The 19,033-nt window shown below is 39.2% G+C and overlaps 1 protein-coding gene across 1 annotated transcript in view; it reads right to left on the bottom strand.

Annotated features, from left to right (window-relative positions):
• Window positions 1-19,033, bottom strand: part of exoc4 (exocyst complex component 4) — a 98,763-nt gene that overhangs the window by 63,529 nt on the left and 16,201 nt on the right. Inside the window, exons 9-10 of the mRNA XM_026361889.1 lie at window positions 10,299-10,444; window positions 9,957-10,045 (exon numbers count right to left, since the gene is read on the bottom strand). Coding sequence (XP_026217674.1) covers window positions 9,957-10,045; window positions 10,299-10,444 — 235 coding nt within the window. The remainder of the gene's footprint in view (window positions 1-9,956; window positions 10,046-10,298; window positions 10,445-19,033) is intronic.

Below are 19,033 nucleotides of genomic sequence, written 5' to 3'. Positions count from 1 at the left end.
CGTGTTGCTAAGTGGAGACCGAGATGAGGTCCAATTCACTCAAACTCTCTTTCTTCATCTCTCCATCCATTCATACTTCCCTAGGTGCCAATTCAATTAAGACTCAATTACTGGCTCCTAAACAAAGCTGCCGCCAACGCACTCTCTTGCTCATCCTTACTCAGTCATCAACTTCTCTCACTCGCTCTCCCTCTCACTCACTCATCATCAATGTGGAAAAAGCTGGCTAAACTTTTGTTTCCTTGTCATCAACTTGCAAACACACAAGTTACCATGAATAACATCAACATGTCACAGACTCTGGAGAAGTTAGCGTTACTTGTTTCCTCCAAAAGCTACGACTAACTGGCAACAACACACAAATCCATGTACACAAAAAACACACACCAAATTGAGTACCATGCATGTATTCCCAATGACAGTGACCAATTTAATTTCATGCTCTAAACATCTGCATCCGTGTCAGACAAAGGGGTGAGGAAGAGACCTCATTGATCCATGGGGTCTGGGACCAGCTGCCAACAGGGCATAGCACTGATGAATATTAAATAGGCCAGCATTAATATGCATGGGATTCTTCAGAGTTGTCTAGACGTGACAGGGTTTCTCCGGTTTCAGGTCAGGATGCCACCAAACTGCTGCCAGTCCTCTCTAGACACAATGTGTAAAAGTGCAATTTGTGTGTGTGGTTTGATCCAGGATTAGTGAGAGGGGTGTGTGGAGGTGTGGTGCTCAGTGGGACGGCAACTGCAAGCTGGGAAGGAAGAACTGACACATTCTAATGTGGCCAAATCTGCCTGAAATCCCCCTCGAGGACCACAGCTCCCATCTGTAACACACACCTAAGCAGACATGGCACACAACTTCTAAAAGCATACATGGATTAAAGGGGTAAAAGAAACAGGTACACACAAATATATTTATATACTGTATGTATATGTATATATATATATATATATACACACATACACACACACAGAGCAAGCTGTTTGAAACAATGGCTTTAAAAACAGAACAAGGCATACACATTTGTCACTTCGCACACAGTGACACCCATTCAGCCTTAGCATGAGCTCCCCAGCCAACATGTAATCAAGTCAGGCACTGACTTAGTGAAATTGCATTAGCTACACTTTCTTGGGTTTGATGAGAAACGGGTTTGATCCTGTGATGAATTCTGGGCCTGCCCAGATTTAGGCAGAGACAGAATGAACGTGTGATGCTTTCTTTAACACACTTCAACATCTCCTGGGACCGGTGCGCTTCTGTATGCATTAGTGAGTGTGAGAAGAAGCAAGATGAGGAAATCTAGACAGATGAGCAAAGGAACAGCAGTAAATCCTAAATTACCTGTGGTTTGAATCTGTTGTACGTGTGTAAATGTGTGTGTGCACAGAGAAAAGGACACCAGCAAACACAGTGCATCAACAACATGTATGTAAATAGCATGGTTTCATATTATATTCTACAGTACATCATTGCCCTTTCACATACTGAGTCCTTTAAACAATAAAAAAATAAATGTGTATCACCTGTGTTTGTTTATATGTGTCACTGCAATAGCCACGCACACCTTGTGATCACAGTTGTAATCTCTCAATTATAGCCGCTAAGCCTGTATCTAAAAAGGTCAACTCAAGATGATCAAAGACACCTGTGATCACTCTGGCTAGATTCTGATTGGGACTGGCAGGAGGGCAACTAGGTGATTGACTGACTCACAATCATGTCCCTCACTCAGAAACATACAATGTAGGCTCAATAAGCTGTAAACAATCGGCGGTGCTGGTCAAGCCAGCATGAGGAGAATTTAATGGCAAAATAAAAACAATCAACAATCCTTTTTTGGGTGTAATGCAGCAGTACACGTTCAAGCAGTACGACTTGAAATGTGACAGAGAGGATTCTTTCATATCTGCACATTTTCACAGTGTGTACAGTAATTGTCTATAAACAAGTAGAGTGAGGCAGCGCTCTTTGTTTGATCGAAGCCACTAATCTGTGCCTTTAGCCTTGAATACACATTCCAAGCTAAATTGTGCAAGTAGAAAGCAACATATAGAAGAATCCAATTTTCAACCTCGATGGCCTCATCTGTGTGTAGCTGTTATGCTACGAAAATTAGTTTAGGAATGATCAATTCAGGTAATATTCTCCGTGTGTTATCAGTTGTATTTAAATGGGGCTGTGTACGTGTGTGTGTGCACTAGCAAAGAAATCAAACTGGCAGTCAGTTGCATATTCACAGAACTGAAACCCACTGATCTAATGAGATCGGTTTCTGTGTCAATAATGTATGAATTTCCGGTCAATTTCGGGCATCCCATTCCACTCAGACTGTCTTCATGTCTGAATGGGTCTTAATGAGAGTCTTCTATTATTAAAATTAATTTGATGGGATGGTGTCTGCTACTCCACCAACCAGGAGACCAAATTCACTGCTCAGCTGAGAATAAACGGTATAAATAAATGACAGTAGAAATAAATTCAGGTGTAAATTGAGTTGAATTAATTATTAAAAGTGTCACTGTAGCATACAATGTGTCTCTGTGGTCTTGAGTTTAATGAATGCACATCTGTCAGTGATGGTATGACAACAATGCACTCCGGTAACAAGATGAATATTAATTGTGCAGGATGTGTCTTTTGAGACATGAGAAGGTGTCATCTCAAACATGGGACGTTTTGGGCCGGGGGACTATTTCAACAGCTGGAGATATATGGTGTTTGTCTTTCAAACTTTAGCAATGTCAGTGCAGTTTGAGTCTGTGAACTGGTCCCTGCTGGAAAATTGGCATTAGACGGTCAAGAAAATTAAAATTTTCATTTACAAACAAAATCAGCTATCTTTGTACAAAACACTGAAAACTGACACCTTTTAAATTAGATTCCAAACATCGATTTGTTAAATTTATGCAAAAGGTAAACATCACATTTCATGCTGAAATATTATTATCTAACTCTTGAGAATCAGACCTTATCATATTTTTTAAATTTCTAAAAGAAGATAGAAACTGAATCATTTCCTGGTTAAAATGTTCAGATCCTGTAGCTACAACCTGCACATTACGTCTGAGCAGAAAAAAAAACATAAAAAGAGATTAAATATTTATCCAACACACTGAATCACTCCCAGTTTGATTAAATGTTTCACACCATGGTCTCATATTCGTCTGTGTTTGGAGTACAGCAACTCCCACACTAAACGACATGTTAGAAACCCAACTGTTTTTTGGTGTGAGTGTGATTGTTTGTCTGTCTGTAATTTTCTACCCTGAGGCTCAGACACACCCATAATATAGAAGTCCAACTTCAGAAGAATTTGAAACACAAATTTGTTATGTTCTTTTTCCAAAGCATGTTGACACACACACACACACACACACACACACACACACACACACACACACACACACACACACACACACACACACACATTATTTCAAGGTTTTGGCCTAGCCATTGGGAGCAAATTGGGAACCAGGTATCAAACCACAGTCCAGTGATTTGAAGACAACCTGCTATTCCTCCCTACAGCAAAGAACCCCAAGCTCAAGGACTGGCAGTAAGCCCAGTGCTTATATATAACACTGCACCAACCACAGTGGTGATAACATATATTGATTGAGTACATGCATGTGTGTGTGTGTGTCAATAACTGAAAGAACTAATTGGCGAAAAAACAAAGTGATCACTTTTTTGATTGGACCCAGCAGGGAATCAGACCACATATTGACTCCTTCTACTTTACTGGAAGTGCCTGTTGCACACTGGTAAAGGAAGAGATGTGGGTGTTTTTCTGTTTTCCTGTCTGGCTAGTGAAACCACTATAGTGCAAGTGCCAAGGTCTCTACAGCCTCAAGTCCCATGTGCCCTTCTTGCACCAGTTCTTCCTTCCTTCCCTCCCTTTATTTCATTTGCTCATCCCTCCATCTTCTCCAATCAGCAGGTCTGAGATTAAAAGTAAACAAAGAGGTGGCAGCAAAAGCCGCCAATAATGACAAGACCAATGCTGATTAAAATTAGCCTCAGGTTGTAAAAATACACCCAGCTCTTTCCCTCTAATTAAATGTCCGCACTGTGTAAACTATTACATCCTTGTTCTGTTCTCCTTCAGCTGTCCTCTGGATCCCTCGGTCAATTTGAGTTTTCCTACTTCAATTTTCTCATTGCATTTGATGTCAAGCAAATATTGATGTTAAACCAAAATCTCATAATTCAACACTATTTAACAATGTCTGATGCATGGTAACAAGAAACAGCATTCTCGTTTGTTGGTAATATTTGTTTTCAAGGCCCTCACTGCATGCATGGAATGACTGAATGAAACACACATGCCCTGTTTAGTGTGGAAGTGCTTTGGTTTATGTAACAGTAATTGTGGTTGACATCCAGTTTTACTCCTAGGCTATGTTACTTCAGCAGGTGTTCCTGGTCTATTTTTGGATAATCACATTCACATTTTGCCTACAAGTGAAAGGCCACAGAGAATAAATGAAGTGAAAAATCAAGGAGCAACATAATAGGATACATTTTGTAAAGACTAAAAGTCCACAAATATTAGAGATGACAACAGTGAGTCAAATGTCAGCAACTCTAAAATATCTTTGAAAACCTTGCAATGTCATCTACATTTTAGAGATTCTCTCCTTTAGTTCACTTGATGAGTTACACTATGGTAAAAACCTCTTATTAGAAGCCACAGTGCATGTTTCACTCCCCTACTCTTAGCACCAGAGCAACTGTAATTTAATTATTATTTATCCCACAGTAAATGAGAATCCAACTTATGCAACTTTGGCTTAAAGACACATCAAGCAAAACTCATGGGCAGGATTAATTTGCCAACAATTTGGAGTGTCACAGCAAAGGGTTTTAATACTTTTGTCAGTGAGACATTTCAGTATTTGAGTTTTAATACATGTGCAAACATTCCTAAACCTTTTTTCACTCTGGTGGTATGGATTACTTAGCACCAATTTATAAGCAAACATGGCAATTTTATCTATTTAAAATTACATCTACAACACAGTGTGTGAAAAGTTAGGGAATCTGAATATTTTCTGGAGAAACTGTACCTGCATTCATGTCTTGAGGGAAGCTGGAATAACTACCAAGAGCTAGGACATCTGCAGTAGTGTGTGCGTGTGTATTTTCTCCTCAATATGCAGGATTGCTCCATATTTGTTTTCATGCTGAACACAAGTAATGGCTATTCACAGTAATAGCCTGTCAGGTAACCAGGGTACCTTGCATATTATCTACAAGCCCTGTTATGTTGGTGCTGAAACAAAGGAATTCATAAAGGTCTGACACTAGAGCAAAAGGGGAAACATCATTTTCTAGTGACAATCCGTCACTGGTCTGAATTTGTACAGACTCCATTACAACATGTCAATCAGTTAGAGTATGTCGTACTTGTCATATATGACATAACTCGACATGCATACATGTAACCCACACACACAGCTTGGCCAGTATGAAAGCTAACGTCATGTCTTTTCTACATCACTTAGCTTTATGCTTATTGTTCTATTATAAATAAATAAATTCAAAGTCACTTTAAAAAATGGTAAAGCTAATAACATTTTCTGCTATATAAAGAAACTAAAATGTTATTCCTGTTTAAAGGTTTGGTTTAGTTTATTCTATAGATATTAAGAAATATAAAAAAGTGATTCTACATTTCTCTGAGAACTATGGTTCTTATTACAAGGTTTGTTTAAATTATATCACTGACATTTACTTCTAGTGTTTTTATATGAAATCCATCACATTGCTTACTTTAACAGAATTTAATTTGCTTATGGTTTGTAGACCAAGTCTTCAATGTTGAGACACCCACACACTCACGACCACATCTATTAAAACATTATAATAATCTAGTGGCTAAGAGCTAGAAAAATTTAACACACACACAAGAAACAGAGCATCATTGTACAAGAAGGAGAGCAAGAAGTGGACGAAGAAAATACAAAGATATGGGCATCAATCACAGCTAAGCAGGAGCTTTGACATTCCAGCATCATAATCCTTTAATAGTTATTGACTTTTTTTTTACCTGACAAAGTTCAATTCCATCCATCCATTTATGAATGCAATTATGATAAATCATAATTGCAAGGTTAGTGGAAGTCAAGTATTGATCATTCCATATGATGAGCGAACAACCATTACAGTATGCTCGAATTCTGACAGCAAATGCAAAGAATGAATTATTGGAAAAACAATCATTGGAAAAGCAAGTAACTGATTTTTCAAATTAAAAGGGACTTAAGGGCAATCTGGAGTGTGATGTAAAAGTGAGGAACTGATCTGATAATGATTAGGATCATACTGGAATCCCAAGGTGCTGTCTGAACAAATTGTGAATGGTGTGATGCTGAATATGCTGCATTGAGGAAGGTGACGCGTCTCTTCTAAGGTTTCTATAAGCTGTTTAGAATTTCATAATGAGATCAAAACTGACCTTGCCCTAAAAATAATCACAATCCCGGTGTGGCCAAGCGTGCAACATCACACATCACTTGGCAGGAACATGCTGTTTCTGCTACTTCACCTTACAAACACACACACTCTCCTGTGAACACGTGGCTATCAACATCTGCCAACCCCACCCAGCATCCCACCCACTGGCACCTCCACCCCCACTAGACATTTTTCCATTTTCACCTCCTCTCCTTCCCTTCCCCGTTGGGGTGTACAAATCAGCTTGACAAGGAACACCACTTCTGGTCGCCCCCAGCAGTCACTCTTATCTTTCTCCCCCTTTCCCTGTTCCTTCCTCTCTCAAGGGAACATGATGCTATTATATATAAACAAGAAACCCCTAAAACAACATAGACTCTTTTTTGTTTGGGCTAGAAGAGCTGTTTGTAACTAAAATGCTTGCATAGACGACTTAGACCGGCTTTCTGTTGTTTGCTGGACGCCCTGTAAACAACTCCATTTGAATATGAAAAGGAAAACAAGGTGTGAAATGAGTTAATTATAAATATATATATATATATATTGTAGGATTGGGGTGAGGTGTGATTTGAGAGAGAACTGACAATGGGAGCAATTGTATATGTCTGCAGGTATAGGTGCAGGTTTGAAAGTTGTAAGTTTATTTATGTGCATTTATGTGCAAGTGTGTGGGAATAGGCTCTGTGTATAGTTGTCACGCAGGGGGGGGTTGTCACTTTAAACGTGCCCTGGGGCAGCATAATCTCGCACCAAATACAATGAACGGTCACAGCATAAAGAGAAATAACATCAAAGAAATGCTGTAAATGCATTACTAACTCGGCATGGTGCAAGACTGCAGTAGTTATTGAGATATATTCACACTTCACCTCGCAGATGACCACTGGGGCACTCAGAGTCATCCGCTGCCTACACACACGACAAAGACGTAATAAAAAAGAAAGCAGAGGGCAAGGACATAAAAGTGTGGAGGCTGGGAGACATGTGGAGGACTGTGTTGGGCACATATCTATAGCTGGAATATTGTTATTTTCATTATTTATTCATAGGGAATGTGATTGAATCTGGATGAGGTTGTGTGATCCTAGACCAGTGGTTATGCCGAGGATACAAACACACCCACAACCAATGTTTACACCTTTAGACAGACAGCTGAGGATCTGCTGTATATGTGAAGACTAGATACTGGGCAGACTGTCGCAGACTCCCCACATACAGTGCATTTAAAATAATCTTTCCAGATGTGGCTATATATGGAGCTGTAATAAAGTCTTTAGATGATGCATTGGATTAATTGAAGTGCATGAGATGCGCTTCAGTGGAGAAAGGAAGTGATTAAGTCTCCCCTGTGTTTGCATGTGTATATGAGGCATCTGTGTAATGATATATGAAAGTCCTTATACTCAGGAGACACAACGTACTGATATTACAGATTAATTTAAAACCCATTAGAGACATGTGAGTGTTACGAGGTTGCAAGACCATTACATGTTCAACAATATTGCTGTTCAGTTTTTTCTTATAAAAGATGTAAAATACTGCAACCTCTCAGAGGTAAAAATGTATTTTATATTGTTATGATCACATAAAAAAATGTAACAATGCAAAAAACAGCAAATATGAAAGCAACTTCTGCACAAACTACTACTAGCTGTAGTTATAACTTCATACTCTATTTAGAGCATGACCATTTTTATGCATTTGTTAAATGCGCGTAGCTGGATTTAAAACGAACAATCAAACTCTTATTTCCAAAGCTGTGTTGGTGTGGTTTTGAGTTAATAACTATATTGACTTGAAGCAGACCGATGAGGAAAAAAGAGTTTAGGAAACTCCAAGTGGAGAGACTAAGAGACACACATGACTAAGCTTTAAGTGTTGAGTAATCCCATAGCCAGGAGAACTCATCAATTCAATCTCTCTTTTCTAACTCTTTTCCTCTCCCTCACTCCCTCCCTACAGTCAGTTTAATTTGAAGAAAGAGAAAAAGTCCCTTTCCACACCATCTCAATACATATTTTTCTAATTTCTTCCTTCAGAAATCTCTTAATGGCTTCTTCGCTGGACCCTGATGAAAACAATGACTTTTAACCTTCCTCTTCTCCCCCTCCTCCCCTCCATCCATCTTTCCCCTCCCTCCATCACAGTCGACTTATTTCACTTTCTAAATGATTTCTTACTCCTTCAATCTCTCTGCAGCCATTCAGGCCCCGGCCTGGGCTTGTGGCCGGTGCTACGCATTGTGACAGGTGAAATGAAAGCCCAGAGAAATCTCATCTTCTTATAAACGCTCCGAGGCATTCAGCCAGTCAAAAAAATATTTTTTTCTCCCTGTTCTTTCTGAGGCACCGACAGATGGAAGGAGAAAAAAAGTGAGCTGTTATTTGAAGACCATTTGGGGTTTTCCTTTATCCACAGTTAATCAGTGTTCTTTTTGTAAGGCTGAGGCAGTAAATTTTGCATACATTACCATACTACCTATTGTATGAGTGGCGTTTCTTAGAAAAAAAGTACAACCTGTATTGAAGTCTAATGGAGTTGTTACTAATGTTGATCATTTAAGCATAAGTAATGCTACATTATTTACATTGCTAACACCAATTACTCATGCAGATAAGTCTCTATAGATTAAATGTTCTTATTTTGTCACTTCATCTCTTCATCTCATCCTTTTCTATGTTACCCCAGCAATGTCAATGAAGAGCTTGGTGTGAAAAAAGGAACAGTAGCAGACAAACAGCGCTGTCAGGCACTGCTGATTGAAACCTCAAGGTCACAGGAAGAGAAACAGAAAGCCAGAGAGAGAGAAAGAAGGAGTAGGAGCAGTACAACAGCCTGGACTCTCCAGGGTCTGGCTGTGTGGCTCACTCACTGTGCTCTTTAGAGTGTGTGCGTCTGTGTGTGTGTGAGTGAGTGAGAAGTTTTCAAGGCCTCTCTCTCTGTAGGCGAATTCTGCAAAGTCACCCCACTCTCTGCCTCTCGTCAATCTCTCTACGGTTGCTTCCCTCTCCACACCCCTGTAGCCTGCCCTTCTTTTCCTGAGTGCAGCTTCTTGACCTGCAACATGTCCTTCCTATCACCATAGCACCTTGTTACGTCTTCCTCGTGCTCTCCATTCCACCTCACCGTTTTTCAAAACCTCTCCCTGACTGTGTGGCTAAGTGTTTCCTGTCCCCAACACACACCTGTTTGCCTTCTCTTAATAATCTCTCAATGTGTACAGCTGCACTTACCTGTAATTTCACTTTGTTCAGTAGATCTCTTTTCTTTTATTTGTAAACTGATACAGATTTAATTTTCTCTGTCATATTTTCCCATTTTGTCATTATTAGGTCAATACTTTTCACACTGTCTCCCCAGTCATCGCTTTTTCTCCTCCCTTGATCATGCTATCTATCCACCATCACAGATGTTTAGGAGTCTTCTGTATTCCCGCTCTCTCTATCTGCCCACTTTGTTCTGCAATATATCTCAATCTCCACCCTCACCTTGTAATTCTCCACTCTTGCTGTAGAGTTCTCGCCTTTGCTCTCTCAGGTAGGCACTCATGCTGATGGCATGGGAGGATGATTCAAACCTACAAAACATACAAAAGGTTCATCAAGTGGGCACAAAATACAGAACAGAATGCTACAGGACAAATGACAAAAAGCATTGACCTTGAGTTTCAGATGTTAAACAGAATAACCCAAGCTTAAATATATTTTTAGTCTTTTGAGATATTTACATTAAAGATGTGCAAAAGGGTCATGATGAAAAATACTTTGTATGCAGAGGAACCTTTCATATGTGACAAGCGCAATTAATAAAGTAAAGGTTGTTATTCTTACTTGAAGAGAGACTGCTTGGCACGATGTGGCTTTTTCTTTGCAAAAAAAGCAGCAAACTCACTGCCTGTGCTGGCATAGGACAGCTGAGCCGACGGCTCTGTGGCACTGCGGCTGTTCTTTACATCAAGATACTCCATGAGCAGAACCTAAACAAAACAGGCAGAATAATGAAGGAATCAGATACATCTTAGCATTACTTAAATGTGAAATTGTTCCATAAATAAGTAAATTGTAATATTACAATACTTATATGACTAACTAATCTTTAACACATTAGTACTGGTGTCAGATTTTTCACCATTTGTCAAAAGAAAATGTTATACTGTAGTAACACGTGAAGCAGTGAGTGCGAACCCATTAAGAGCAGTCGTTCTGCATAAAATTAAACTGGGCCTTTAATATGCATGTGAGGTGAGAATGTGAATATATATAAAGTGCACTGAAACAGAGAAAACTAAATAATTATGTGTGCTACATAATCATAAACAATTACAAGGGCTCTCAAACTACAGAAAAAAATGAAAAGATTTCTTGATGACACTATATTGCTACCAAATTTATTACATTCATTCCCAATGACAAGCTGGCTTTCTTGTGTAAGCTCATTTCTTAACTGTCATGTAAACGGGAACCTCAATTTCCGTAATCGGGGTAAGCGATTAGAGAAACCTGATTTCTCTTGGAAAACTCCAATATCTTTGCCATGTATATGTGTGACTATGTTTCTAATCAGCTTTTTACAAGAGTGCAACTGCATGACAAAGGCTGCAGACATAGACACTCTACTACTTTGAGCAGAGAGGAGCAGCTGGATGAAAGGAGAGATCATTACACGAAGAAAACGCTGTCTCATTTCTAAAATTCAACTCTGCCCAAAATCAGACTAAAACTAAAACCAACACAAAGTGCTCTGTAGATGTCTGAAGAAGTCACTTTGCACTGTGTATTTATTTAATTTAGACAGTTTGCGCTGTGGAAAAGAGCATTGTGTCTGTGTGTCTCTCTCATACTGCCAGTCAACTACCCCAACGCACCACCAACACATACAGTACATTTAAAACCTTGTCTGAAGTATTTTCCATTACAAGTAGAATAAAACAAACAACATTTTTTTATTTTCAACAAAATAAAATCAAATCTCGGAGACTGAATGCTTTTGACGACCAATGTTAAAATTCTCATCCCCAATTCCGTTTTCTGTCGACATGATCCATGGTGAAATCCATCAACGTCTTATCATGCTTCATAAAAATCTTATCAACTTCTAACAATAGGACAAGCACGTTGAAAATCTGGCCAGACAGAGAAAGTTAACTTCCTCTACTCCATCATTATATCTGTACATTCCCTCTGTTGCTTTCATTGGCTCTCATTCTTCAAAATCTCTTAGTGGTTCATCTCTCATTTCTCATATTTCTATTTTCTCTCTCCTGCTCTGTCTAACTCAGTTCATCGTTCCCTTTCTCTCTCACCCTCCCTCATTCCTCTCACTGTATGAATACATATGTTCTAAAATAGCCTCCCATATCTAATAGCTGCATAATTTAGCAGGGCCATTTAGCCTGTGTGTGTCTAATTCTGTGGCGCAGTGTGGGTCAGCCCAGAACGGGACAGGAGTAATGGCAGAGCAGATGGAGATCCATCCTGACCATAATGATGTAATTAACACTGCGGAGAGCACCCCCCGTCATGCATGGGAAAGCCTTCACATGCATGCACTGATACTAATTCAAGTGCACGCACATTTGCAAGTGTACATCCATAAAAAAAGTTTTGCAAGAGGAAGGATCCTGAGGAAAATCTGATGTTTTTAAAAAGCTTATTGATAAGTGGGTTAAAAGGCTTCAGTGGAGCACTACAAAAAAAGACGTAAATATGATTTCTGTTTAATATAATAAAAAAGTGGCTTTGTGACTTAAAATGTCATGTCTCATTAAATGAGTCTGGGGTCCAAGTGTAAATATGCAAGTTAAACATGCACACTCAATCTTCCACCACACACACCATTATTCCCTAATTCACTTTCATCACAGGCAGTGATGGAGGCCATATCACACACGCCCTCTCCAACTGGCAACACCAGGGCCTCCACTTGCCACTAGCCTCATGCTGCAGTTAATCCTATCAGTGTATTAATTACTAATGATGAGCTGATGGAGCAAAACCCCGACTTGCTTGCAAGCTAATACCCAAGTAGACTTAATGAAATGCCAATGCTGGGCTGATGAAGGGGCTCCGACCCTACTTAAATTGCATTAGCCCTGAGACTGAGTGAACTTTGGAGACAATTAACTAGGACAGAGAGGACGATACAGGGACAGGAGGCAGAGAGTAACATACAAGGAGAGAAGGGCAGATAAAGGTGGAAAAGAGTTGTGAGAACAGAAAGAGCAAATGATTTTAAGTGGAGAAAGAAGAGCAAACAGAATGCTAATGGGAAAATGGAAATGAGAAGAAGAAAATGAGAAGTTAAACAACAAGGTGTTGCTGATCTTCTGCCCTCTTCACCAATGACTGCATAGCAACACAGCCACAACACCATTATAAAGCTTACAGACATCGTATTAAGAACAACTCAGGCACTCTATGAACACACAAACAACATGCATTCTATATATCTCACAAAAATAACATTTTTGTTATTTTCACCTTACATTTTCTCAAAGCTCTTTAGGTCTTGCCTCCGCAACAAGTAGTACACCTGTTTTAAAAAAGTGACTTTGTTGAACAAGCCAAATTTCTTTAAATAAGAAAAAATCTTGTTACAAGAAGATAGGATAACACTGACTAAATATGCTTAATCTTACAGTGCAGTTCGACAGCCATCAAGAACAACAAAACTATTTTTTGAAGCTGAACACTTTCTTCTCAAGAAAGTGTCGTAGAACAAACTATTACAATTACAAATGCACCTTGGCAGCAACTTATTTAATTAAAGTCACTTTATCTTTGAAGTATATTACCTTAAAGTTTTAAAACAAGCACTGGTGTGACTGAATGTCATGTCTAGCTGTCAGCTATTCTATTCAAGTACTGCAGAGAAACTAAATATCCACAAACTAAAATCTACACGAGATAAGTAAACAACCACCTACGTGACACTCCCTGGCATCTGCTCCATACAAAAAACGTACAACCTAGTTGCTTAGCATTGAGCGTTCCAAATATAGCAGAAAACTGTGCACGCAAGGCTACAATCCTTGATTAACTTAGTGATTAAGGGTAACAACTGCATTAACCTTCACATTACTAAAAATTTACTGTATTAATTGTTGCACAATTACAAATGTAACAAGTAGAATATAAGTCAATATAACTGCATTTCAACTGATCCAACCTCACACAAGAACTTATTTTAAAACAAATTAATTAACTAAAGGTAAAACAACATATTTGTTTCATTAAGCAACATTTGTTTGTCCTATCTATGAAGTATTTTTAGCAATTAGCTAAAATATATACATATACATATACATTAGTTGAATATGCTATACTATGATGAACAGGACAATTTGTCTTTACTCTCTCCTGCCTCTTACGCTTCAGGACAAGCATAAATATTTTTTTAAATGGCCATTACTCCAATCAGAATTATGCTAAAAGTGTAAAAAAGACATAAAGGTGCCAAATGATATTATTGAATGAATGAAATATGGTGAATGAATGGGTGAAGGAGAGCAATGCACTGAGACACACACAAAACAGTGTAATTAGGACACAATGGTGACACAAAATGCAAATAAAAAGGACAAAAGTGAGAAAGGTAGTAATAGAAGAGGTTCATCATTGCAGTTGCAAAGAGCTGGCTCAGTGACTCAGAGAATGGCAACTATGCGTAACTGCACAGGTCTAAAAGTGACACAAATAAAGAAATTAACAACCTTCATTTAATTAAAATTAATTAGCCATGACCCCTGGAGCCCATTTCCAAAATGGGAACCAGTTCTAATTTTAAAAAATGAGAAGCACTGGTAACATCTGATGTAAATGGATTTGCTATCAGGTGAAAATGGAAATTTATAGAAATGACACCAGTATAATGTTAACACACTGGCTCCCACTCTCAACGCCTTTAACACTGGCAACAGCTAGTACCAGATGGAGACAAACTCATGTCTGTTTCCACACGTCCTTCTTTGTTTGAACAGTTCAGTCTGGAAATGTGGAAAATAAACCCTAAAGTATCAACTGTAGCCACTGCAGTCCTCAGTGTAAATGGATTTTTATAAGTTAGCGCAAAAAAGTCCACATGACATTAGTTTGGTGAACTTCCACTGTGACATCCAGTCAAAGGTTACAGACAGTTGATGAATATACAGAAAGGGGGGTAAGAGCTGCCTGAATTCACAAAATCTCTATATTCGTGGGGAAAACCTGTGAAACAGTGAATGGAAAAAGGAGTGGTATGCAAAGATGTGAGACACGGCAAATGGCTCTTCACACCAGATAATAAGACTAAGCTCAAGAGTTCATCCTCAACTCAAGTGTATGTCTGTGTTTGTTTATGTGTGAGTGGGTGTGCATGCAAAACACATCTCTCTCAAGGGCTCCTCTGACTAAGTCATTTCCACCACAACTATTCAATGTAATTCTATCAACCAATCAACCTTGTTCTGCACTTGAGTGGCTTGGGCCCCATCCCAAACTCACATCAGTCTACTGGGCTGAGTGCTAAGTTGTATTAAAGAAGGAGAAAGGCTTCATGGAAGTCTGCCTTTGTCATTCATTACCAGCACTCCCATTTATTTGTTCCTAACCAAATGTCACCTTTTGTGCTGGGAGAAAGTGTATACTCATCTTCTATTCTTTCCATTAGAGCCTTTACACCCAACAAATCACTGCAATTACGAGAACAACACTCAAGGCTCTGCAGGTGAGCACTTGTCACTGGTTAAACTCGTCAGTCAATTGGCTGAAATTAAAGAAATAAATATTACTTAATATCCTCTTACCTTGTTTCCACCCTCCTTTTTTATTAAGTTGCACTAAAAGCAGCTCAGAGAACAATCTCAACACTTTGGATTTTCTCAAGGCCTTATTGAAATCGGCTGTTTTCCCACTAAATCCCCTGGCTGGTGTCTTGTCACAAAACATATTGACTGATATCCCTTGCTGCTAGCTTGAAGTTAAAGCTCAAAGTGTCCTTGGCCGTCAAAGAAAGGGTTCTGTACACACAGCGTATTGATTGTGTTCCAGAAACTTCAATAACCTTCACAAGTTCTGACAGAGCTTCAGCTACAACTACTCCCGCAGCACTGAACTACCGTTAACCAGTGGGGGTTCCCACCTGGCGTGGGCCACATCTAGTCAATCTTTGAAGGCGATCTTGTTGATGGAGGAAAGGAAGCATGTTCCCTGAAACCCATTTTATTCCTCTCCATGTCCTTGCTGCATCCCCACCATATTGTTTTTGATGCAGCAACATTTCAATGTTTACTTTTTGTTTCAACTTAAAATAAAGGAGGAAAAATAGAACGGGGTTTCTATGAAAACTATTTGTTAAGAATACACACATTTACCATTTATATTACTTTAAAAGGAAAAACAGCTGAGAACTGAACTGATAAAACTGCAAATTATATACTACTGATAATGTTACCATTCATCACAATTTGTCTTAAATTATGGGTGAACTTTACAATTGTAGTAACCTTTAAAAGTAATTTTTTCTTTGTGTTGTAGTGCACTAAAATGATAGTGAGTAATCTTTATTGGATTAAAGATAATGTTGTGTTGTTTAGTCATATATGAACCTTTTGGATTAACTTACCACCCTGTCTGTGAGAATGTGAGGACAGTGGCAAAAAAGCTCATTAAGAACTCATAAACCAACTGTAGTGTAAAGGTATAAATGCTGACAATAGTGCAGCATTAATGAGCTTCCAAAAGGTGGAAATAGCAACTTAATCTAAGAAACACACAAACCTCTATGCACATCACACATTCACAGACTCTGCATTTCTTATAAGTTACTGTTGCTGGTGAACCATGATCTTTAAAGGTGCATTATAAATCTGTGATGTCGTTACAACCTAGTAACTAGTATCTACTAAGTATAGGGGGAGAGAAGGGATGCACAACACAAAAGCAAATGTGGGAGCTACAAAACCTTTCTGGCTTATACTGTATGTCACATGACCTCACGTTCGAGTCTGACATCCTTTCAGTGTAATAGACAGACATATACAAATCTGGCCACTCACAATCTTTAGGTAAGGCTGACATTTCAACTGTACTCTCTGAGTAGTCTGACTGTACCTATACATTTGATTTAAAACTGAAAACAATAGTCTTTACAGCAAAGGACAAAATGTTTTTTGCTCCTTTTGCAACACAGTCATAACATGTATCAACAGGTCAAGGAAAGAGTTTGAAAACATAAATCAGTATTTCATTAAGTATGTAATAGATGTAAGTGCAGGATGGTGCTGAGAGACTTGAGACTTTGCAACACCACAGACGCTATGATGATAGACTTCACTGTGCTCCAGTGATGAGTAAATATGACAGTGCTTTGGAGGGCAGAAGAAATGTGACACATTGATTAAAATGTTGGGTGAGAACAACGTAGCGTTGTCTGTGCTTCATATCTAATTAAAAGAGATCATTGTCTTCTGGCTGCTCTCTGGCAGTTCAATTCGCCTCGGTTTCACTCTACTGAGGAGCAGAGAGAAGGCGGTGCATATTTAAGCCACTTGTGTATTTAAATACTTTGGCACAAATATGACAGCCCGCCTTTGCCTTAGACAATTTATGGCAGGGTTGGCCAACCCTGGTCCTCGAGCACCACCGTCCTGCTCATTTCCAAACATCCCTGCACTTACAGCTTCTGATGGTAATCAGCAGTGGGTGGGACAAGGATAGTTGGAAAACAAACACGACACTGGCTCTCGAGGAATAGGATTGGCCAACCCTGACCCTAATAAAATAAAATCATTTATTTATGATGCTGATTTAGTTTAAGCCTCGGCTTTCCTATGAAGGGAAGAAATGAATGGAAATGTGATGAGGAATACATTAAACTTTGAAATGGATCGAAGAAAGGTGTTCTAACATACTTCAAATGTTAAAAAAAGATATGAAAACCTTTACTATTTGTTACATGCACCCCCTTTCTAAACCACTTTTGCTGTTAAGGGTTGCTGAAGTGCTGGAGCCAGTCCCAACTGTCACTGGGTAAAAGGCAGAGTACAACCTAGACAGGCTGCCAGTCTATCGAGGCTGACTTACAGAGATACACAGAGACCGATAACCATTCACACTCCCATTCACACTTACCTGCACGTCTTTTCATGTCTGGAAGGAAACTGGACTACCCGAAGGAAACCCACAGGGAGAACATGCACACTCCACACAGAAAAGCCTGAACCAGATATCTTCTAGCTGTAAGGAAGCAACTGTTCCACCTTCATACAGCTTCATATATTTATTACAACAAATAAGAACAGTTGCCTAACTATTAATTTAATCAAAGTTTCCTTTTTAAGGACTATGTCTTCAGATAACAGTCAGAATCCATCCATATTTTTGAGTGCAGGTTCAGAGTTTCTTGTCTGCAGCGAGAAACTCATTAAAAGTGTGATTTGCACTCTGGTCACACACTTGCAGCAGACAACCGCAAGCAGCCACCACGCCACAAAACCTTGCAGAATGCGCAAATGGCGAGCTAATTAACAAACTCACACACCTGAAACCAAACGGCCATCAAGGTCAAAGGGTGGTGGATGTGTAGAGCCAGAGACACTCGACATTTAATAACACTCCCACTAGGTGGTCTTAATGAAGAATGCATGGACAGGTTTATGAACTGCCATCTTTTATGAACTATGTTACCCAATTACCTGATAATATATTGCAACTTCCATCTCATTAATGATTCAAAAGCAACTTGTGGATGTTCTAACTTGGCACCTAATGTTGTTTAGGCTAACATTTTAACTCAGAGAACAGCACATTAAACTTGCCAAGCTGACAGGCTGTCTTAATTGTGTGACGGTGCTGTGCTGCTTTTTCCGGTGAGGAAAAAGATGCATATTAAACATTTATGGATACACACACAAATTCCACTCACTGTGATTTATTTGAAAAGGCAAGATTGCTTTGAGGAACACGATAGTTTCTGATGGCAAATGGAAAAAGACAGCAGGAGACAGACAGAGAGCAGTGACGGCACGAAATGGTGTACACTTAGAAATGGAAATTCAATAATGGTGTGAATAATCGATGTATATACTCATACACATTCTACTGAAAGATGCTTGAAAAATTATGAAGTGGCAATAAAACACTCCTTCCAGCATCAATACTACCGATTACCATCCAGTCTTTTATGCCTTGAATCAATACTTCCACACTGAAATAAACAAGCAGCAGAAGCATCTGCACCACTCCTGAACAAGGATTAAAAGTAATACATGAATCTTGACTTTCAAAAGCTTCTTTACCTACTCCCCGTTCTATGCCTACCGGGCTTCAGTCACACATTGATGAACAACGTTTCTCAGCCAAGGCCTTGTAACTGGGCGCACCCTGTGTTTCTGTCGGTTCTTGCATCTGTCGGCTGGCATGTCATGCGTGGAAAGGTCAACCTGGTTTCTCCACCACTCAAAGTGGGGGAAAGATAACACCTACCCTAGAGGTTTCTGTACTTGTCAAAGATGTGAACTGCAATAAGTAATAGGCATAAGACAGACAGGAAGGGAATCAAATGATTTAACTGTGAAGGGGGGAAAATA

Source organism: Anabas testudineus, chromosome 23, assembly GCF_900324465.2.
Source record: "Anabas testudineus chromosome 23, fAnaTes1.2, whole genome shotgun sequence".
NCBI classification, from domain to species: domain Eukaryota; kingdom Metazoa; phylum Chordata; class Actinopteri; order Anabantiformes; family Anabantidae; genus Anabas; species Anabas testudineus.
This window is presented reverse-complemented; position numbering and strand designations above follow the sequence as displayed.